At 46.8% G+C, this 23,611-nt stretch overlaps 1 protein-coding gene across 2 annotated transcripts in view; it reads right to left on the reverse strand.

Annotated features, from left to right (window-relative positions):
• Window positions 1-16,772, reverse strand: part of Creb3l2 (cAMP responsive element binding protein 3 like 2) — a 119,800-nt gene extending 103,028 nt beyond the window's left edge. The window contains exon 1 of one of the 2 annotated variants that reach the window (XM_052720923.1): window positions 16,278-16,772. In XM_052720923.1, the coding sequence (XP_052576883.1) occupies window positions 16,278-16,379 (102 nt within the window). In that variant the 5' untranslated portion in view covers window positions 16,380-16,772. The remainder of the gene's footprint in view (window positions 1-16,277) is intronic. The other variant, XM_052720922.1, reaches the window with a different exon arrangement.
• Window positions 16,773-23,611: the final 6,839 nt, after the last annotated feature.

Consider the following 23,611-nt stretch of genomic DNA (forward strand, 5'->3'; position numbering starts at 1 on the left):
CTCTAAGTCTGCTCACAACTGAGCCACAATACACAGACCCTGATCTGTTTATTGATTTTTTTCACCATAAGTTCATAATTCAACAAGTTTTCTTCCTATGTCTGTCTGAAATTACTGAAATAGGAAACTAGAGGGAAGGAACTTGGTCCCTTCTGAGAAACAAGCAGCTTGGTGCCAGGCACAACAGTAGACATTTACTCCAAGTCATCTTTTCTCTCTCATAGCCTAGTGAAATAGCCTCAGAAAGACACTCAGGCTTTAGACAGCCAGAACCACACTCACTTATGACATTTACCCATCATTCAACCATTTTCTGAGATAGCTACAAAGTGTCCAAGACTGTTCTGGAAGTTGGGGACCCCCACAGTGATTAAACATATGGAGATATGCTTTCATGGTGTTTATTCTTTATCGAAGGAAGTACCTGGTCAACCATAATTCTTAGGGATTTCCTTCAAGTGTGCCACGGAGCACCCCAGCTCCAGTCGTGTGGTTGGGAATGGGGAACCAGCAGTGGAAGCTGGAGCCCACACCACTTGAGGTGGAACCCTCCTGCTGTGACTAGATTCATCCAAGACTTCGGGGCATCTTATGGACACCATAATCTTCTCTGTGTCATGACAGCGGAGCCATCAACACTCTCAACAGTTTGTCAATGACCATCAGGGCTATGAAGATGTGTGGGAGCCAAAATCCCACTTCCACTTCTCTTCCCCCAGGGGCTGAGCCATCTGCAGACAACAGAGCAAACAGAATCCCACAACAGAATCAGGAAGAAATGGAACAAGAACGCCCAAACTTCACCTTTCTTGGTCCACCTGACCTTCCTGCTGGTCCGGTTTCTTCCCATAAATCAAAGGCAACACTAAAGAACCTCACGTTCCTCACCAAAGGATTTGCTGCTGGCAGCTACATGCCTGCCTCTCTTTCTCACCATACTAGAAAAATGTGCACCTCCAGATTGTCAAGGTCACTGAGTATGTTTATTTAGCCCATGATGCCCTGAACCCAAGGGAGGGCAGAACTGTTTCCAGGTGGGTTTGGTCCTGGTCTCACCCCATAGGCTCCCCGCTTTCCAGGGGCTCCCAAATGTAGGTCACAGCCTTCAGCAAGAATCCTGGAAAGAAAACTCGCACACCCAGAACAGAACTAGAAAAACAACTTCAAGCAGCACCTCCATAGTGAATGCATGGCCGGGCAGGCAGCTAAAAGTCAGAGTGCAAAGACTGGCTTGGGAAGTCTTTGGTTTATATAAATCTCCCCCACCAGAATTTCATATAAACTCCCTGGTAGAGTCCAGTCCCTTTTGCAAAGGATGGTATAGAGTGACTAAGTTATCTGGAACGGAAGTGGGGAGGAAAAACTCTCTAACTTTTCAGCTGCTCTCTACTGAAATCCACATGTCTGCACGTGGGTGATTGAGCAAGCCCTTGTCAACATAAAGGGAGAGGAGCACGCGTATGCCAACAAGCCTAAGGCTCTCATCGGCCAACCCAGATTCCCGCTGGCTAGATGGGAAAAATCGTTATGACTGATCTTAAGATACAAAGTTAAAGTGAAATGCAGCCACAGGCAACCCCCGGCCGATGAAGCCAAGGTCTACGGTGTGACAGCAGGGGCTATCAAGTGAGGGAGATTTGAATGCCAGGGCAAGGGCTCCAGAAACTTCCTGCACCTGTGCTCAGTTTTTCTATGTACCCATAACTGCTTTAAAAAAAAATAGAGTCAGGGGCTGGAGAAATGGCTCAGAGGTTCAGAGCGATTGTTGCTCTTGCAGAGGACCTGGGTTAGGTTCCCAGCACACACAAGGCAGTTCACAACTGTCTGTAACTCCAGTTCCAGGGGAATCCAACACTCTCTTCTGGTTTCCTCAGGCACTGGGCACAAATGTGGTATATATTCCTACACACGTGCCTACACATAAATTAAAATAAAATTTTAAGGTCAAATTTTTAGAAAAAAATTTTTTTATAGATATTTCAAATTTACAAGACATTTTCTTATTGAAAGGATTCGAAAGGGCTGAGGATGTGGCTCTGTTGGTAGAGTATGCACTTAGCATGCACATGCCCTAGGTTCAATACCCAGCAACATATAAACCAGGTGTGTGGGGGGCACATCCCTGTAATCTGAGATCAGAAGATCATCCTTGGCTATAGCAGAGTTTGAGGCCATGGCTGGAAAGACAACCTGGTGGTTAAGAGCACTTGCTACTCTTCATATGACCAGAGTTCTATTCCCAGCACCCATGCCGGGTGGTGAACAGTTGCCTAGGACTCCAGCTCCTGAGGATCTGACACTCTCTTCTGTCCTCCCTGGAACCCACATACACTTGTGCATACTCACACAGAGACACATACATATAATTTGTTTTAATCTTTAAAACAAACAAAAAAAATGTTTTCAAGGCCAGCCTGGACTATGTGAGACGCAGTCATAAAAATAAAATAAAATAAAATTCAAAACCCAATGGCTTCAAGATAGTTCTTTGTGTCCTAGTTAGGCCTCAGAAACACACACACACACACACACACACACACACACACACACACACACACACACACACACACGGTAGGGTAAATCCCAGCTCCTTGAGGGAGCCCTCCTCAAAGCGTTGGGCTGTTCAGAAACCGAACTTTTCTCTACAGCCACACCTCTCTTCAGCCCCTATGTGCCTGACCTCAGGCCAGGATAAAGAACCCCTCGTGTCCCTGGGAGGCCTGAAGACATGAAAAGAATATCCCTGGACTCAGGAAAGTTGAGAGTGAGGGCAGAATGAGGCAGGGGTCTGCAGGGGAACCGGCATGTGTCCTGCCACAGCCCTCTGCAGTGACAGTTTGAAACTGCTCATTTTCTTTGAAGGCACTGTCATTTACTTTACCTACAGGCTGACCATGCTACAACATCATCTGTGCTTACCTGCCCTGCTAGTTCACACAAGACGGGAGCCAGTTTGTTTGTGAAAGCTTTTTTCTTCTTCTTCTTCTTCTTCTTCTTCTTCTTCTTCTTCTTCTTCTTCTTCTTCTTCTTCTTCTTCTTCTTTTTCTCTCTCTCTCTCTCTCTCTCTCTCTCTCTCTCTCTCTCTCTCTCTCTCTCTCTCTCTCTCTCCTTCATTCCTCTTTCTTTATTTCTCTTATTGAAACAGAATCTCATGCAGCCCAGACTACCCCCAAACTCCACCTGTGGTTGAAATTTTCTTTTCACTCCTGATCCTCCTGTCTCTACCTCTCAAATGCCGGAATTCATAGATTTAGGCTGCCCCACCTGGCTTTCTCTCTGTTTCTCTACAGCGTGAACATTGTTGATGACTCTGTGATCAAACTCATTTGAGACATGAGTGGGTGTGCCGAGTGATTTCTCTGGGAAGAGGAGAAGGAGTAAGGAAGGGAAATGGGCCAGGTATACATGCAGGCAGAACACTGTGTACATATTAAATAAATCTTTACAAAGAAGAGGAGGAGGAGGAGGAGGAGCAGCAGGAGGAGGAGGAGAGAAATGGATTCCTTGTGGCCATATGGCAAACTCCAGCACTTTTAAAAGTCTGTGGTCATCCACCTCTTTTGTGGACCACAAAGTCTAGGAACCACATACGGTGTAAGGGCAAATGAAACACACACACACACACACACACACACACACACACACACACACACACACACCACTGCACTGACTAGAAAGGACATCCAGGGACAAACAGACTCATCATGGACAGAATGAAAGTAGGACCACAGAGGCACCAAGGATGCTGCCAGTTTTGAAAACTAGCACCAACCCTTTAATAAAACTCAGCAGTACTGTGTGTACAGTACACCCTGCTAATACACTCTCCCTCCTTCCGGCAGTCCACACTCTGACCAGACAGCTCTTCCCAGATGGAGTCCTGTGCGCTGCACAAAGGTTCTGCCACCAGAGAAGACCTGTGGCTGCAGAAACACTGATACAGCCCTGGACTAACAGGCAAATCCATCCCTACAGGGCTGGGCAGTCAGCTGAAGGGCACACACAGCCTTCGGCACCCTGACCACTTCCCCCACCCCCAGCATCTTGCTCCTCTTTGGGATCCTGCAAAGGAAGTTTGCTCTCTTTCTGCACTCTCTCTGCCCGTTCTGAGTTCAGCAGTGATAGCAAAACGGCACTGGTGGGTGGCCCTGGTTACCGGCAGAAAAGTCATGGACCATGGCCACCAGAGCTTTATTAGAAAGAAAGAGGGGAGAGGAGGGAGGAGAGCCAGGCCTGGACAGAAAGGAAGATGGTGGAAGCAGAGAGAGAGTGTGGGGGTCCGCATCCAGCTTTTTAAGGCAGGGATTGCATGACCATGCAGAGGGTACGTAGTCACCGGTGCCCACTGATGATGTAAGACGTAAGACACAGGACCCCGAGCTGCACATGTACAGAATCCTAACAAGCAACACCTTCCTCTGCCATGCCCATGCTCCTGTATCCTCCACTCGGTTCTCCCACTCTACCCCTCACCAAGGGCCTGTCTGCACTACTGTACATGGACCCCTGTCTTCACTACAAAGCACCGGACTCCCAGCACCCCAATTTAGGTCCCCTCTCCAGAACTCCAGATCCAATTTCCCAAATGCTTTTCAGACATCACTCCTGAATATTCCACAAAGTCCTCTGTCACCAAGTCTGAAAATGAGCTCATTCTCTTCCCACCAAACTCACTTGCTCTCCAAAGATTTCCATTCCAGGTCAACGGCAACTCAGTCACCAACACAGGGGACAGGAAGTCCCCCATAGCTGACTCTTCCTTCCTGTGGGTCATCAGGTCTCCAGATCTGGCTTCTAACACTCTCACATACATTGCTCCTCCCTGTGGTTTCAGGCCTCATGATGTTCAGCTCAAGGACGACCTTGCCAGCCCGCAGATCATTCTGCCGCTGTCGACTCCTTCCTCCAACCTTTATCTTTTAGCCACTTTCTAAGTTTCCTTCCTCAAATACATTTCTGCTTCCGTCCATGTCTTATAAACAGTCTCCCACCTTCCTATCTACAGAAAGATCTTGGACCAGCTCCCAACACTCCCTGCAGAACCCCTTTTCTCAAACTACATTTAAAAGTATTTGGGGGTGTCTGTGGGGAGGTGGCAGTGCCTCTCTGTACTCTCAGCACTTGGGGAGCAGAGGCAGAAAGATCTCGAGTTTGAAGCCCCTTTCTGAAACAAACTACTTAGGATTCCCGGATTCAACTCTAGCTTTTTATATCCTTCTACACTGTGTACTTGAGGGCTGGAGAACTCCTGTTTATACGTCAGCACCCACCGTGGATGCCGTATTCTCTGCAAAGAGTGCCTTATTCTTCACCCCTTTTGTCTGTCATTCCATTCCCCAGGCTGTAAAAAGAGCCTGAGCACAGCTCTACTGCAAAACACATTCCAGGTATTTAACTGCTTGTAATTCAATGACCGCCTTGCTTTTCTCCCTTCCTACTCTATGGGAGAGCCACAAGGTCAAGACGGGATGTCCGTCTACCTACATGTGCAGGCTTTGAAAAGCAGTTCAGAAAGCAAGAGAGAGAGACAGAGAGAGACAGAGAGACAGAGAGACAGACAGAGACAGAGACAGACAGAGAGACAGAGAGAGAGAGAAAGAGAGAGAGAGAGAGAGAGAGAGAGAGAGAGAGAGAGAGAGAGAGAGGGAGGGAGGGAGTAAGGGACAGATAAAGACAGAGAGACAGAGACAGAGATCTTGAGATTGGAGGAGGAACGGGCTGAGAGTGTCTTTTCCCCAGGATGTGTGAGCAGGAAGCAAGGAAGGCCTTGAAGACGGAACCCTTGCAAGGCTCTGACTGGCTGTGTCAGACTGTCTGCTAACAGGACTGACCAGTGAGGGAGACACTGTCACCACAAATTCCATTTCCTCCACTTGTCTAAGAACATTGCCCTATCGGTTTGACTCCTGCTAGCTTACTCTCTCAGCCAAAAGGAATTTCCCTTTACACAAAAACTATTCAGACATTTCCAAGACATGAAATGCTACAAACCAGGATTTTCCACTCAGACAACTTGGAAACTGTGGACCGCTTTCTCCCCAGACACTTTTTATTTGCCAAGGAGTCTGAAAGGCCTTTTCTCTTTAATATGAAAAAATGTCTCCTACCTCCCTGTTTTTTTCCACTTTTTATTTTGTCTAGGTTTCACTGAAGCCAACTTTTAAACCAGAAGGCAGATTTCTACATTATACAATACAAATCAGCCAGGTGCATGTGAAATGGTAGTACTCAGAAAGATGAGGCAGCAGGATCATGACCCTAAGACCAGCCGAGGCTGCAGAGAGACTCTATTTTAAAAAATAAAAATCAGACAGACACACACACACACACACACACATATACAAACTGTACTCGTCAATTAGGTTGTCCAAATGAAACAGTCAACCAATTGAATATTATTATTGTATTTTAATAGCCCATTTAACTGAAGTTTGCTAGAGATTTTTTTTAATGTATTGTTAAGTTAGTATGCAAAGTAATGGGTTTCATTATGGCATTAAGTAGCTTGTTTTTGTTTTTAGATAGGAGCCTTTTAGCCTGGTGTAGTGACTTACACCTGTAACTCTAGTATTCCAGGGAACTGAGGCAGGAAGATTTCTGGTGTTGGCTACACAGTGAGTTTGGGGCTAACCTGAACCAAAGAGTGACATCCTGTATTAAACACACACACACACACACACACACACACACACACACACACACACACACACACACGAACAACTTTCAATGGTAGGTACCCAAGACATAAAAGGGACTTCAGTCCATTTAATTACAAACACGCACTTCCTATTGGGTAAACTGCGCAGGGTATGAAGCCAACTGCTTACGAAGAGTTCCCACATCAAAATGCTTTAGACCCCAGCTGAGAGCTACCTACCACAGATGCAGCTGACAAGGAGTGGCCATAGAGATTTGGGCATTTCAGAGGAACCCATCCAAACTCTTCAGCAACAACAACAAAAACTAAAGCTCTTCTATAATGCTAGTTAAGTTCAGATCAATCACACCAGAGGAAACCAACCCAAAAGCAGGCAGTGTAACATGAACTGATTATAACCCACCCTAAGAGCAGCCATAAGACCCACAGGAGTGTAAGGGACATGATCTAAGGTCTGACCTTTACACTGGCCTTCCAAACAGTCAAACAACTCTACATATCACCACCACACCAAGTCTACAAGGGATTTCCCTAGCCAAAGTGAATGAAGAAGTCCAGACAAAACACAAGCTGTATCTGGTGGGTGACATTGAATCCAGAAGCAGCTGTCTCAGGAATGACCCATGAGAACAGTGCATGGGTTGACACTTCGGGACTGCTAAGTCACCAAACATCCCTGCGATAACAACAAGGGCCCCTGATAACAGGAGTCAGAGAAGCCCCGGCTCTTCTTAGTCAGAGGAGCATATTGTGAAGATTCAAGGGTTGCACAGCCTGAAGTGTTGTGCAGCTAAGGTGGACCCAGAAGAATCTGGGATCATACTCCAAAGATCTCCAGCTCTGCATCAACAAACAACAGCCTTGAAGAGTCGGTTACACGAGCATGTAGGGAGTATACAAAAAGAGAAGACACCAAGGACCCAATGCTCATGTTTAAGATAGAGTCAAGAAGCCGGTGACAGAGGAAAAGCTAAGCCTCACCCCATCCCCCAGTGTTGGTGGAAAAAGCAAAGGCCACTTATAGCCAGGCATGACAGCACATGCCTGTAATCCCAGTGCTTAGGAAGCTGATGCTGAAAGACTCTAAGTGTGAGGCCAGCCTGAGCTACAGAGTGAGGCAAGGCCAGCCTGGGCTACAATGCAAGGCCCCAACTCAAATTGAAAAAAAAAAGAGTTACAAGGTAAAGACTATGGTCAATATTGCCAAATATTTCCACAAGGCCCAGCAGGTACACATGGAGAAGAGATGGTAGGACTTGAAGTTAGGGGGAGGTTGTACAAGCCCACAATCAGTGACAGGAACCAGAGCTCAGGGGTGAAACTGAAGAAGTGGAGGCTGGATCTGATAACCACTTGTGTGAGAAAGAAAAAAAAAACCTGACCATGAACAAGTCTGACAGAAACATGAGCAAGAAGGAGCAGCTGGCAAGCATGTGTTGAGGGCAGAGACCTGTGTTTAGAGCTGAAGATAGAAGCTGACAAGAGAGGAATTCAGATACACAAGAGAGAATAATCACAAGCCCCCTCTGCGTCCCAAATGACATCAGACTCTCATGGTCGGGACAGCTCATCCTCAAACTGAAGACATTTGACATAGAGGACAGAGTAAAAATAAATGTGTCTATTACAGGCAAAGAAACAAATCCAACTAACACGCCCAAGGTCACCAGAGAACCAGTGGCCTGGATCAAAGACCCACCCATTTCACAATACAGGCCCCACTCCCAACCCCAGTGAAAGCCAGGGCTCTTGGACAACCGCTCCACCCTCATTGTCTTCTCTAAACAAAAAGACAGATACCAATACCAAGTGTCCTGGCTAGTTTAATGTCAACTTGACACAAGCTAGTGTTACCTGAAAGGAGGGAACCTTTCTCAACTGAGAAAATGCCTCCATAAGATCTAGCTACAAGGCATTTTCTTAATTAGTGATCAACAGGATTGGGTCCTGGTGGTCCTGGGTTCTATAAGAGAGCAGGCTGAGCAAGCCATGAGGAGCAAGCCAGTAAGCTCCCCTCCATGGCCTATGCATCAGCTCCTGCCTCCAGGTTCCTGCCTTGACTTCATTTAGTGATGAACAATGATATGGAAGTGTAAGTCAAATAAACCCCTTCCTCCCCAAGTTGCTTTGGTCATGATGTTTCATCACAGCAACAGAAACACTAACTTAGACACCAAGCCAGCTACTCTGAGTCCTTATCAAACTACATGTGCATATCGTAAAAAGCCTTCATGACAATACAGATTTGATAGATAGATAGATAGATAGATAGATAGATAGATAGATAGATAGATAGATAGATTGTTATATATTAACAAAAAAGCCCAGAATCATTAAGCTTATCGATTTTCCAGGATGGCTGTGTGTCAAGGGACTATCATGGATTGCTTAGCATTTCACACTTGATCTCAGCAAAGAGAAGAGCATGGAAAAACCAAAGGCACATCTGGCCTCAAGAAGCCTGTCTTCCAGGGGGGCAAATTACTAGTCTAAGTCTCAGATTCCTTATATAAAACCCACTCTAGCCAGGCGGTGGTGGCGCAGCCGGGCGGTGGTGGCGCACGCCTTTAATCCCAGCACTCGGGAGGCAGAGCCAGGAGGATCTCTGTGAGTTCGAGGCCAGCCTGGACTACCAAGTGAGTTCCAGGAAAGGCGCAAAGCTACACAGAGAAACCCTGTCTCGAAAAACCAAAAAAAAAAAAAAAAAAACCCACTCTGTCCCCCATGGCTAAAGCATACAATTCCACCAGGGAAAAATCAAGGTCACCAGGAACTATGACTTGGGAAAGCTAGTGAATATCCAGAGAGCAGGGAGGGATTAGCTCAAGGCTAACACAAAGACATAGATGACAGGTCTCACCATTTCCTTTCAATCCTTTAAGCAGGAAACAGAGGCCTTCACTGAGACAGTGCGGATGCCCTACAGCCACAGGCTCAACCACAGCAAAAAGCCAGCAAGGCCTTAGGGCCATGTCCCACGGATGTCCGCAGAGAGGTCAGGCTATGGCAGGAAGTTCAAGCAGCAGACAGACACACCATGCCTCATCAGTATTTGAATGGCCAACGTGCAAGCGGGAAAACAGCTTTGAAAATGGCTTTCAGCTTTCACCGTGCTGGAGACCTGGAATGGAACAAGTCATTCTTGCCTTGCACGGTGAGCAAGATTCCTAGCCCCACTAGCTACCTCTAGCCCTGGTATTTGGCTCCGCTGCTGAGAGTCTGGATAATTAATTCTGCACGTCTCAGTCAATGAGCCAGGCCACTCCCTCCCCGCACCTCTCTGACCCCACCTCCATGAAGAGGCGTCGTATGTATTTCATGGGTTTTCCCTGCCACTCTAGTGTTCCTTGGACACTGGAAGCACACCTCAACAATCAGACTTTGCAAGTGGCACAGAATCTGGGCTTGTTCTTTTGTTCTCACGGCTAATAATTACCGATTTAAAACATTTTTCTACTGGTATCCCACCTCTCAGAGACAGCAGGCACACCTCTGTGTGTTAATCAAACATAACTTTTGACAGACTATTATACCAACAATCACACCCAGGTCTCTAGTACCTCTTTCATCACTAAATGATTCATCTAGGCCCATCCTTTCAACCCTCCATCCTTTTCCAGCTGTCGGTTTAGATACAGTCATATGACCTGATCCTTAACAATAAATTAAGTCAGCTGGCAAGCTGCTAAAATTTTCTTGAGGGTTGGAGAGATGGCTCAGCAGTTAAGAGCACGGGCTGCTCTTGCAGAAGACCAGGGTTTAGTTCCCGGCACCCACACTGGGTAGTCCCCCAAACACCTGTAACTTCAGTTTCAGAGGATTTGATCCCCTCAGCCAAAGAGGACCCAGAATCCCCATCAGGCCTTGCAACAACAGGAGATGACATCCGAGTGAGGACATCCGATCAAAGGCTTCACTGCCCATTAGAACCATCCCAGCCTCTGGGCCTGCTGGCAGGAGGACCAAACCCCTCAGCCTATGAGATGGATGAACTCCTCAGCAGACAGTGTCAGCCAAATGAGAAAGCCAGATGCTTCCCATGGGACGCCATCAGGTTCCCTTAACTCCCTCCCTACCACTGGCTGGGACCTGTCATTTCACTTTAGAAACTGACCAGATGGAAAATCCGAGTAGTGGAACCCCCGACTCATTGTACATCTGCACTGTACCTTTAAGACGGGCAGAATCCGTGGCCATCTCTGTAAAGATGACTTCCCATCTACCCATTTTTTAAATGGACAGAATCATTGCAAAAGTTGACCAAAATCTTTATTTGCCAGGTAGAAGAGAAGAGGGGAAGTGACCAAGATGGCAAAGTTTATTCTGCACAACCCATGGTCAGCCTTCAACCTGGGAACGCCATTCCACCACGTGTCCCTGCTGCCCGGCGTCTTCACACAAAGTCTGCAGCACCATGAGCAGAAAGTTTTAATGCCGTCAGTACAGAGATCGCCTTTGCCCAAAGCACTCTTGGGTAAACTACCTCTAGTCCAGATTTAGATGAGTCTACTTTAGTCTCGTTTTTAGAGTCCAGGTTAATTGCCCTGGTCCCTTAAACTGCATTGTCCCCCCTTTTCTGGTCTTTTTAATAAAGTCTCACTGTAGCCCAGGCTGACATGGAACTTGTTAAGTGGCCCATGTTGACCATGAACTTGTGATCCTTTTGTGTCAGCCTCAAAACTAGGATTATAGCCATTGACCATGACATCCAGCTCCAAGTCTTCATTTTCTAAGCATATCCAGGACGTAAAACTCCAAACTGTAGAGGCTGGCAAGGCTAAAATGCTTTCTGTACCTGACAACCTGAGTTTAGTGCCCAGAACTCACGGTGGAAGGAGAGAACCAACCCCTGAAAGTTGTTCTTTGACCTCCACACATGCACATTGGCACACACATGTCTGTCATACACACACCCACATGCACACAAACACACATATATACATACCCACATGCACACACACACGTATACATACACATGGACACTGGCACATACATGCCTATCACACACACACATGCACACACGCACACGTATACACACACATGCACACTAGTACACAAATGCCTATCATACACACACACACATGCACACACATATATACAGACACATACACACTAGCACACACATGCCTAACACATGCACACACACATGCACACTACCACACACATGTGCCTTACACACATACACACACGCACATACACACATGCACATACACATAAATAATAATTAAAATAAAATATTTAAATTGAACAGTGCCAAATACTACAGTATATAGTTGGACCACCTTCCTTCTCCTGACTCCACAATTCCAAATCCTTTCACCAGAAACAAATAATTTTCCATTTTTTAATCTTATCCCCAGACACAGTGTGTGCACAGAGGCACTAATAAAATTTGTATAAACTCTTACAGGTTCATATAACATTAGAACAGTCCAACATCCAGGCATGTCTGTAAAAAAAGGGGCAAAGTTTCTCAGAACAGTTCCCAATGGTAAAAGACAAGTCCCCTGTCCTGCGTCAGCCATCGTTCTAAACACACTTTCAGCCTGGATCAGTCTGGAAGCAGCAGCTTTCATGGAAAAACTAAAATAACATGCCACCTTAATCACAGCTTTTTCTCTTCAGTGCTGGTGATGGATCTCTGAGTCACACCTCCAGCTCAGAAGGCTTTATACAAGCCTCAAGAGGAAGTCTGAAACTTCGTCACTCGGGACCTGCTGAACAAGCCCACATGGGCCTATTCATGTGTTTCATTATTCAGGTGACTTTAAACCTGTCCCCCTAAGCCTTCAGGACAGAGAAGTCTTCACGGCTAGCTAAACAAGAAAACCATTGCTCTTCATGTTCACAAGGCACATCTGAGAAAGAAAAATCCCAGCCTTAGGCAACTTGGACATTTTCTCTTTTTGAAACCAATTATGCAGAAGTTTGCTAAAACAGAGCCTTGGTGACCAGATATGTTAGCTAAATCCCAACTTAAAACCAAGAGCCTGATCACAGAAGGCACGGCCAGCCCCAGTTAAACATTAGCTGCTTTGGGACTCAGCAGTTTCTATAACCCTATCATTCTCTCTCAACCTTTTAATCAGATACCTTTCTTTAAGTCAGGATTTTTCAACCTATAGCATATAGGGATTTGGAGTCAGGCAGATCTGGATTGGAATTCAAGTTATATTACTAATTAGCCCTGGGGCCCAAATCCCACAACATGCTCCAAGGCAACAAGCCTTAGTTTTCTTATATATAAAATAAACCTAATTGGGGAGGGGGGATGGGCTCAAACAGCAAGATGGCGCAGCAGGTAAAGGTCCCCTGACCGCACAAACCTGAAGACCTCAGTTCAACATCGGGAGCCACAGTGAAAAATAAACAAAGAAGGGCTCTCTCACTGGGCCACCAAAGAGGGAAGACAGCATCATTTAGTAAAGCACTCAACATAACCTCTTTTAGTGGGACCCCAACATAATTTGGGGGAGCCCTTACAAAATAAAAGTACAGGACTCCTATTCAAAAATGACTAAGATTCTTAAGACGGCGACAGTGGGGCTGGAGAGAAGGCTCAGCCCTGACTCTGCTTGCTTCGCAGGCCCAAGGACTGGAGCTCAATCCCTAGAACCACAGTTAACAAAAAACAAACAGACAGGCCCGCTGCTGTCTCAGGCTTGGAATCCCAGCACTGCGGAGGTAGAGAAGCATAGCTCCCTGGGGGTCACTGGCCATCCAGCCTGCAAGACAAGTTCCAGGACACCGAGAGACCCTGTCTCAGACAGCAAAGGAGGTGGAGGGTGCCTGAGGAATAACACGCAAGATTGTACTCTGGCTTCCACAGACACACACACACACACACACACACACACACACACACACACACACACACAGAGAGAGAGAGAGAGAGAGACAGAGACAGAGACATGGTCAAAAAAATGATAAAGGAGACCATCCAACCGAGCACGGGTTGGAAAACTGCACAGCGGTCCATGCACACCAGGGGCCCCCTTTGAGGTACAGACTATAGCTATCATCATCTCTTACTTAGCACTTTTCCCAAAGACGATCTTTCATCTACGCCCCACCCCCACCCCCACCCCCATGGTCTCCTCTCAACACACTCAACTTAGAAAATTTCACTGGATCAGCTCAAAACCGGGCTCCGGTATCTTGGAAGCAGCCTGTATCTACAAAGAAAATAACTCACCAAGACAGGCTAACCTACAGCAGAAGGTGATGCCGTAGACACAGTCCATGTCCAAGGTACCCCACATTCTGACAGCCGGCCTGTGCCCAGGCTTCTCCTCCTGCTGAGATAACACTCACCTCCTTCAAACCCCTGTTCAGAGACTCTATTCATCAGTTCCAGCCTATTCTCTGTCCTTCCTCTACCCTGAGGACTCTATCCTGGTGACATCAGTCTGCTTTTACTTCTTCCATTGCACTTAAAATGTCGAGCACGCTACAATGTTTGCTTCTCTTTATGCTCATCATGTGTTGTTTATTTTTTCCAACACATTTGCAAACACATGCAAAAAAAATGTAAACTACTCAGAGTCATGTACTTTAGTCTATTTTTGTTCATTATGCATCCCAAGTGCTTAGAACAGTGTTTGGCACATGGAAATTATTCAATAAATATGAAGTGAAAGAATATCTTTGAATGAAAACATAATAAAAACAGACCATCACTTCATCCACATGGGGAATCAGCCCCTCCGCCATCATGGACAAATTGCACTAACAGCTCCTTGGCACATAGACATCTGAGTTCAAGAGGCAGCTGAGAAAAGTACCCGTTTTCAAATCATTCCCAAACTTGCGCTGGTTCAGAGGAATATGATCCAGCCATCCATGCCTCTTTCACCACTGACGCATATACATATACTAACAGCTTGCCATTATGAGTGGCATTTTGTATGTGTGAGCTGTTCAAAAGGGAGACACTTGTCTGGAGACCACAATAGCTGTTGAAAAGCAGAGGATTATCAGAAAAGTGACCCCACATCACTGCTTTACCACAAGGACACAGAAAGCCTGAGTTGTTAATGTCAAAAGGAATGCAAGGTCTCAAGCCCTGGAACTGTAAAGACGGTGGCTGGAGCCAAGCCAAGCTTTTGTCCTCCAGTTCCTGCCAGTCTCAGGTAGGGACTCATCTCAGAGCCCTGCATGGCATCTCTCAGGATCCAGCAATGTGGCTGTCTGCACACTTTATCCCACCAGCTGAAAGGGGGCCCGAAGTGGTGGCCTCGCGGCCGCTGGGCAAAACATTTTCACAGTGAGAGCGGATGCTGAGAACAAGCTTTCTCTCCACTCATGGTCAAGCTGTAGCTCATGTCAGTGGGAACATCTGGAGCCCTCAACGTTAGAAAATAGCCATGGGTCAGCATGTTCAGGCTCTTTCTGGAGCACATGAAGCACATCTGGGCTCCCCAGGCAAAGGCTTCTTCGGGAGGGACAGTGGGCAAAGGCCGGAGGACCAGGATCACACTCAACATCTGGCTTTTGCCCCAGAGTGAACCACCACTCCCTCTCAACCATACACATGGCTTCTTTTTTTAACCCGCCCTTCTCAGCCACTGCAAATGCTTTGGTGGGAAGCAGCAGGGAGGCCCCATCCCTTTTCCCAAAATACAGTCAGTCAGCAGCAAAGGCCAAAGAGGTGGAGCCTGCAGGCCGGTTTTGCAAAAGTTTCAAATATCCTGGTACTGACCCCATTAACAGCACCAAGACAGAAAAGCAGCCAAGCCTGTCCTTACCTCAGAGTTAGTCAGTCTCTCTCTCTCTCTCTCTCTCTCTCTCTCTCTCTCTCTCTCTCTCTCTCTCTCTCTCTCTCTCTCTCTCTCTCTCATTACAAACTTCAAGGAGATCTCGAACAAAGCCATATACTAGCACTGGCTATCAGAAACAAGATTTCCTTTTGCAAATCTAATGCCAAAAGCCTGAAAGTGACATCTTTAAATGAGCCATGCTCTGTGACAGTTGAGTCTCCCAAGAGGTCTCTGCGGAAAGGAACTGGTGAGCTGTCCCACTTCTCCCCAAAGCCTCTCTGAAATATGCAGCTGCCTCAGATTTTCCGGACTTCTCGGAGATCTTTCCCCTGAAAAGGGAAGAAGCAGATCTTCGAGGCTGTGCAGTTGAAGCAGCTAAGTAAGGCGGCCGCTGTCCCGTGTGGAGAAAGAAGGCTTTCCAAAACGCGAGTACATTTTAAAGATATAAATTTAAAAAAGTTAAGGAACAGGAAAGAGAGAGAAGAAACAGATGGAAAGAAAATACTACATCAGCTTGTCCAATTTTTTTTTTTTTTAAACAAACCTTACCACAAAAATCAATGTAACTGGGCGGAGGAATTACTCTCAAAACACATCCCCTTCCCAGCATCGCTGTACCGCTGCCGATAGGAAAACAGTATAAAACTATTTTGGAATACAAAGGGTCACTACTCGGAAGAAAGTTTAAAGGCCCCAGCTGTGCACCTTCGTGTGTTCATAGAGGAAAACTCCCATCCCCAGACCTCTTGTTACGGCCATGCCCCTTCCCAGACGCTGCCTCCCAGTCCCAGGTCTCCAGCTGGTGACGACAACCTCCTTTCTCTTCCAAGCCCCCCCTGCCCGGGGCCGTGGGTCCTCACCGTGTGGTACATGAGGGCCTCGGTCTCTCCGGGCTCTGACAGCTCGCTCAGCTTACGGTCCCATTGCAGGACGCTCTGCTCCCCGCTTTCCAGCACCTCCATGGCGGTGGGAGCCCCGCGGGGCCGGGGATGCTGAGGCAGGAGGGGACCGCTCAGAGCCGCCACGGGCCGGCCGGCGAGACGCCTCTCTCCGTGAGTGCTTGAGTGTGCTGCGCGTGGAACTTAGGCACTGGCGCAAGAACCCGGGAGAGCCCCGCCGAGAGCTCCGCGACCCGTGTTCTCGGAGCTCTGTGAATCCCCGGGGAGGACAAGCCTGCTGGGCTCGGGCCGGAGGTGCAGGGGTTAAATCGGGCTGTGCATCCAAAAGGCAGGCCAGAAGGCAGCTCTCATCCCAGGAAAGTCCTCGCGCGACCAGCCCACTCCCCACTACGGCTCCAGACAAACTTTGAGACTCCCCTGGGCTCTTGAGCTCGGCTCCGGGACCCAGAGGCGACCCCACCTCCTTCCAGGCCGGTGACCAATCGGACGCCCGTTTTTCCAAGTACACCGTATCAAAAGTCCCTCTCTCATCCCTATCCCGCCCCCAGAAGCAGAGTCGCGGGGAGTCTCCGCCCAGACCTCGGAATGTGGGCGGAGAGCATCTCTGACATCACTGGGGAACTCCTCCTGCCGGAGCGTCGCGGCGGACCAATAAGGTGCTTGGGTCTGGAAATGATCGACTGGAACCTAGATCAATGAGAGACGGGGATCTGGAGAAGACAACCAATCAAATAGCGACAAGAATACATTTTTATAAGAGAGGGCGTGCCCGCCTACTGTCCGCCTGAAGAGTCTCCTCCTTAGTGAGGTTTGTTCCCTGGCATAATTTCCTTAGAGAAACCCAGCAGATTGGAGCGTTGCCCGCATTTCAAACTCGCTTAGGTCGCTTGAGTCTGTCTGGATTTTAAAGAATGCACAGCATATATACGAAAGTGCGCGCGGGACTCTTGCACATGAATCTGAATTATAACAGTTCTAGCACACACATTGCTTGTTTTTTTGTTTGTTTATTTTTGTTTTTTTAACCTGGTTTTATGGACATTATTAAACAGAACTTAACCAATGACACACTTTTCCAAATCCTAAATCAGTTGGCTAAAATTCTTGAATTCGTAAGGGTTTGTTGTCGTTTTGTTCTGCTTTTGAGACAGGGTTGCTTGCATGTAGCCCAGACTGTTCTCAACCTCACTGTGTAGTTGAGGCTGGCCTTGAATTCCTCATCATCCTGGCTCACCTCCAGAGAGCTGGGAGGGATTACAGGATTATGCCCCTAGTGCCTGGTTCACAGATCTTTTATTCCCAATAGAAGTGTCAGGCAAAGAACGAGAGGATGGGCAGGTGGATACTATTTCAGACACTGGTCAGGGAGCTGACATTTGAGTGCCATGTGGATGAAGTGGGGCTTAGGGGAAAGCTGGTGTTTTGACGGCTGGAAGATGCACCCCCGAGTGAGTGGTGGGAAAGAGTACTGAGCCGGACCCCAGTAGAGAAGAAACAGTCTGTTGTATAGAATTTCCCCGCAACGTGATTTTTCTTCTTCCGTTTTCACGCTTCCTTTTATAAAAAACAGCCCTTAGTTGGCTATAATTTAGCCTTCTTACATGTACAGGAAATGCTGTGGCTCCAGATGCTTCTTACAGTGGGCAGTCAGGTATCGGTATTGTTTTGTCCTCTTTAAAGCGTGATTTTGCTGTGTGAGGACAGTCAAAAGTCTCAGAACTTTACACTGTCTGTAAGTAACATTTTGTTTTCACGTAAATGAGTCTATTTGTCTAGCCTGGGATCTTTTGAGACTAGTTCAATATTTAAATGCATACCTCTCTTATTAACAGTTTTCTCAACTTTCCCATAAGCCCTTGGTTTTTCTTTTCTAACCTGTTAGTCTCCTTCACCGCAACTTTTTTGTAAATCACCCTTTCAGCTTTTAAAGCCTTATTCCTGTGTGTGTGTGTGTGTGTGTATGTGTGTGTGTGTGTGTGTGTGTGTGTGTGTGTGTGTGTGTGTGTGTGTGTTTCAAGATAGGGTTTCTCTGTATAAAAACTCTGGCTGTCTCACAACTCACACTGGAGACCAGGCTGGCCTCAAACTCGGAGATTCGTCTGCCTCTGCCTCCTAAGTGCTGGGATTAAAGGTGTGCACCACCACTGCCCTACAGCCCTATTTCTTTTTAACATAGTATTCATCATGAGTAAGTAAGATTAGAAGTGGATATTCTTCTTTACATAAAGGCACAAACATTTCTGTGCCCAGCATAACTACTCTGAAAAAGTCTGGTCGTATTAATGTCCCAGTGACAGACAGTTTCCACAAAGGCCTCCAAGTGTCACCTTTGGATACATCCCTCCTTTCCAGTGTGGGCAAAAAGGAGGAGACAATAAAAAGATTCTGACTCTGTCCTCTCGATCTCTTTTCTTCTCTCTCTTGCTAGTTTGCCCCAAGGAAGGACAGACACGGTGTTGTAATCTACCTTGTGGAGAGACCACTACACCCAAGGAATAGAGGAACGTGTTCAGTTACCAGTCAAGGAACTGAGGCCCCTCAAGCAACAGTCCGTGAGCAACTGAATCTGCTGACAGCCACGGAAGAAGGTCCTCCCCGAGGTGGACCTTTAGGTGGCCACAGCTTGTGAGAGAACCTGAGTCATAGGTTGCAGCTGAGCCGCACAGATTCCTGACCCACAGGTTCTGTGAGCTAAACAACACGAGGCGTTGGGCCACCAAGTTCTCCCTTTGTAAAGTGGGTAGCAGGATCATCCATGCCCCGAGGCTTGAGTAGGTTTAGTTGGTCCTGATGATGTCGGCCTGATCCATGGATTTCTTCAGCCTCCTCTGTTTCACAAATGGTTTATGGATAATTGCACACAAGACTCTTGGTAGTGTATTTTCCTGTTTCCCATCTTGAATACTAAAGTCACACACCACCACCCCCGTTCTTAGGACTTGGCAGTGACTATTTCTCCAGCTTCTCAGTGGTGTCCTGTGGAAGCCACCGCACTTGTTCCCCACTCTATTGTCAATTGGTAAATGACATGTGCATGACTAGAAGTCATGCCTTCCTGAAACCAAATTCAGACATATGAGCCAGAAGGATACTTTTCTGACTTCTCCTGATATTACTTGTTTCCCTGTGCCAATCTCTTTGCAAATTTGCTCTCTGTGATTTCTTTCCTTTCATCTCGGTCATTGTTGTTTCTGGAATCGACACATGACAGATTCTCACATCATGAAAACAGAATACCTTCTGTATTGACCTGGCCCCATTCATTGGCACACTTTGTATTTGATTAATCCGCAAATATTAATCCATCGAATCTTGGATATAAGTTTCATATCCAAGATTTTTAGTTCCTCCAAAAGGATTGGTTAAACATCTGGAAAATTCTGGACAGCATTTTGTGCACGTTTATCTGGGTATAAAACTCCCCTATTGAAATAAATAGGGTCTGTCAATCGCTTGTTTCTAGACTCATACTTAAGGAGGAAAAAAGATCATGTTCATTCCAAGCATGAAGCTATGGAACCCATCAGGGAGAGGATACATTCCAGCGTGGTGTTTCTCAAGCATTCCCAGGGTTATAACTGACCTCTGGCCTGAAGACTCAGCCAGAGAGACTGAAGTTAATGATGGTCAGAAATATATTGGTTCTTCTTCTTTCTTCCACAGCTGCAATCCTCTTCAGAACAATGTTTATTTATGTATCGTACATGTATGTGGGATGAGAGGGCACAAATGCGCCGCAGGGAGCATGGAGAGTTCAGAGGATAATGTGCATCCTGGAGATCCCACTCAAGTTTTCAGGCTTGGTGGCCAGTACTTTTACCCACTGAGCCTTCTCTTTGGCCCCTCAACTGTATTCATTTTTACACAGTTCTGTCTAGATAGTCATGAACTAGAGAGGACTCAGTGTCAAGCACGTTACTTTGTTACCGAGAGGAAAGAAAATGAACCCAAGTCAATGTGAAAAGGATATACAAAGTAGAACTGCACAGCCCGATCTGGGTTTCTGAGAATGTCTCATTCCTTCTGGGCACATTTTCTCCTAGTTTGGCCAACTGCATCTTCTCTCTCAACATCGTTTTCGTGGATTCTGACCAAGGACTTGCTTTGCACCTCAGTATCCCTGCTTTCTGCCGTCTTTTGAGAATTCCCCTTCCGTGACGACACCATTCTTTGGAAGGGAAGTGAATTCTGACGAGGTTTAATTCACTCTCCCTTCATCCTTCCTGGTTTAGCATTCTCCTTTTGTTTTGTCTCATTGACAGTCTTGCTAAGTTGCCCAGGGTGGTCCAGAACCTTTGGACTGAGGTGACCCTCCTGCTGCAGCCTTCTGAGCATCTGGGTCTGTGGGCACATGCTGTGTGGTGGCACCTGACCATAGAACACATTTCCCAGCCTTGAGGAATTCCTATAATTATGATAACATAATCAGAAATGATCTCCTCCTCCACGTTTTAGTTGTTATTCTTTTGTGCACACAGAGTGCAGCAGAAACGTGATGTCTGGGAGAAACTGCACCCTCTCCCTAAGCAATCTGAGATACTGGTGTAAACCACACAAGAAAGGAAGGGGAAGATGGTCACTGAGGACTCAGCGTTAGGATAGAGTTGAACACAGTCACATTTTTAAGGGTGTGGTGGTTTTTAAAAAAACCTATACTTGGGGATAGTAAAATTATTTTAAAAGAAAAGAAAAAAATCTGTGCTTAACTTAGAACTCATGTGGTGATGTAGATAGGGACCAGGTAGGGGAAAAGAATATATACCATTAAAAGATTAGTTGGAGTCTCTCCCTCCAGTTCCTTGGGTAGGGATAAGGAAAGCTACTGCTCACCTCCAAGGAGCCGAAGGCATGCATGCCTAAGCCTCAGTGAGACTGCTGGTGGGTAGAGAGTAGCAGAGGACTCTTGGGTGCCACCACTCTGCCTGCAGCAGAGAAGACAGTCCCTGTCTCTCAGTTTCTGAACACTGGACTGTGACAGTCCCGAGCACAGAATGCCCTTTGAAAATCTAGTGGAGATCTGTGCAGAGACCTCTGCCCACCTTGACAAGATCCGGTGCAGAGGTTGTCAGGACAACAGAGACAGACTGGAGGAGAGAGCGGCGAGCACATGCATTGTCCCTTCTCCAGAGCGGCGAGCACATGCATTGTCCCTTCTCCAGCAGGTGCTGTCCTGACTACTCACCTGGTGCCACCTTGGACCTCACAGTATGGAATGGAATGCTACTCACAGGAGTTCATCTTTGAGACAGAGACCAGCGATATATTGTGGTGTCTTCAAAACTCTGAGTAAACTGGCTAATTGGTTCTATAATTTTCAATTTTGTTATCTTGGAGACAGGGTTTCACATAGCCCAGGTTGGCCTTGAACTCACTATGTAGCCAATGCTGCCCTTAAACTCCTGATCCTCCTGTTGCCACTTCCCGAATGCTGCGGTTACAGGCAGCCTAAAAGTAAATTTTAGAGATGGTGACATCCACCATAATCCCAGCATTCAAGATGCTGAAATCAGCCTGGGCTACATAGTAAATTTCAGGCTAGCCTAGGCTACGTGGTAAGATCTTGTCTCAAAAAAAAAAAAGCCAAACCAAACCAAAATAATCTTTCATCAAGCTCCTACCTTACCATATATATTCTAAAAATCTTCAGGTTAACTAGGAATCTAAGTGTCAAATAAAGTGAAACCATACATGGAAACTAAAGACAAAATACTCATAATTTTGGTGCGGCCATAATAGAGAACATGAGAAACTTACGTGTTCATGTGAATTGACTACTAAATAAAAGTAGACATGAAATTGTCTAGAGGACTGCATTATGTTGCTTTTCTTTCTTTCTTTCTTTCTTTTGAGACAGAGTTTCTCTGTGTATGCCTGGCTGTCCTGAAACTCACTCTGTAGACCAGGCTGGCCTCGAACTCACAGAGATCCATCTGCCTCTACCTCCTGAGTGCTGGGACTAAAGGTGTGTGCCACCACCGCCTGGCCATTCGTTGCTTTTAGATTGCTGCGATAGAATACCATAACCAAGGCAATTTAGAAGAAAGGGTTTATTTGACTTGCAGCTCCAGAGAGAGAGAGAGAAAGCCTATCATGGTGGAGAAGTGTGGCAATAGGCAGCTAGTGTGGCGGCAGGAACAGCAGAGAGCTCACATCTTGAACCACAGACAGGAAGCAGAGAGAACAAACTGAGAATGACAAAGGCCATCCCCAGTGACACGCTTCTCCAGCAAGGCCACACCCCAAACCTACCCAAACAGTGTCACCAAGTGGGGACCAAGTACTCAAGTGCCAGAGACTATAGTGGGCACCTCATTCAAACCACCATAAGAAAGAGGAGGGTGAGGGAGGGGAGGGAGGGAGGGGCAAGACGCGCTCAATAGATACTATACAGCTGTAAGAAAAGCGCTAATCTAAGAAGGACAGCTGGAGGGATATTTCAGTGCCCCAAATGCTTACTAACAACCATGAGGACAGGATTCCAAATCCCCAGCACCTACACAAAAGCCAGGCAGCCACGGCAGCCCACTTGTAATCCCAGGGCTAGGGAGGCAGAGATGAGAGTCCCTAGGTAAGCTGGCTCACTAGACTAGCCAAATGAGCTAGCTCCGGGCTCAACAAGAGAATCAGACTCAGTAAACACAGTGGAGAATGATCAAGGTGGACACTGAATGTCAACCTCTGATCTCCGTATGTGCACAGTGCACCTTCCTGCACTCACCTCTTCTCTGGTCTTCAGGTCCTTACCCTGATCTCTGACTCCTGAGTTTTCATTGATAAAGAATAACTAGATAAACACTTCAGCTACCCTTGTTGTTATTGATGGCCTCGCCTACACCTATCCCAGGTACACAGGGTTAACAGCCTGGAATTCAACCTCCCATATCTTTCTTAATGAAGTCACAGTTTATATTCCTGTAGATAAGTATTTCCTCCATTTCCAAGTTTTACTTCCCAAAATACCAATTATGTGACATGGGATGATGGGTTTTTCTCTTCTGAACTGTCTGTGGAATGTAGGGCAATTTCAGTTTAAGTGGCTAAATTTGACAGGTTGGAATAGCTAGCTTCAGAGAATGGATGGGGCTTGCTTGTTGGGTGTAGGATCCAGACTGGAGGGGTCATCTGAACTGATGCACAGGGCTAGGGAAAGGGTAGACTGGCCTCAGGGGTATGCTGTGCTGTGTTCTGTTTTCCCTCAGGACAGTGTGGGTCTCATTCAAAGGACACTGTTTACAGTGTCACATGGACCAGAGGCTCCCTGAAGGAGGGCGAAGCAAAGGCATGAGAAGGCCCTG

The sequence above is a fragment of the Peromyscus californicus genome, unplaced genomic scaffold, assembly GCF_007827085.1.
Source record: "Peromyscus californicus insignis strain IS unplaced genomic scaffold, ASM782708v3 Scaffold_6__1_contigs__length_162567912, whole genome shotgun sequence".
NCBI classification, from domain to species: Eukaryota; Metazoa; Chordata; class Mammalia; order Rodentia; family Cricetidae; genus Peromyscus; species Peromyscus californicus.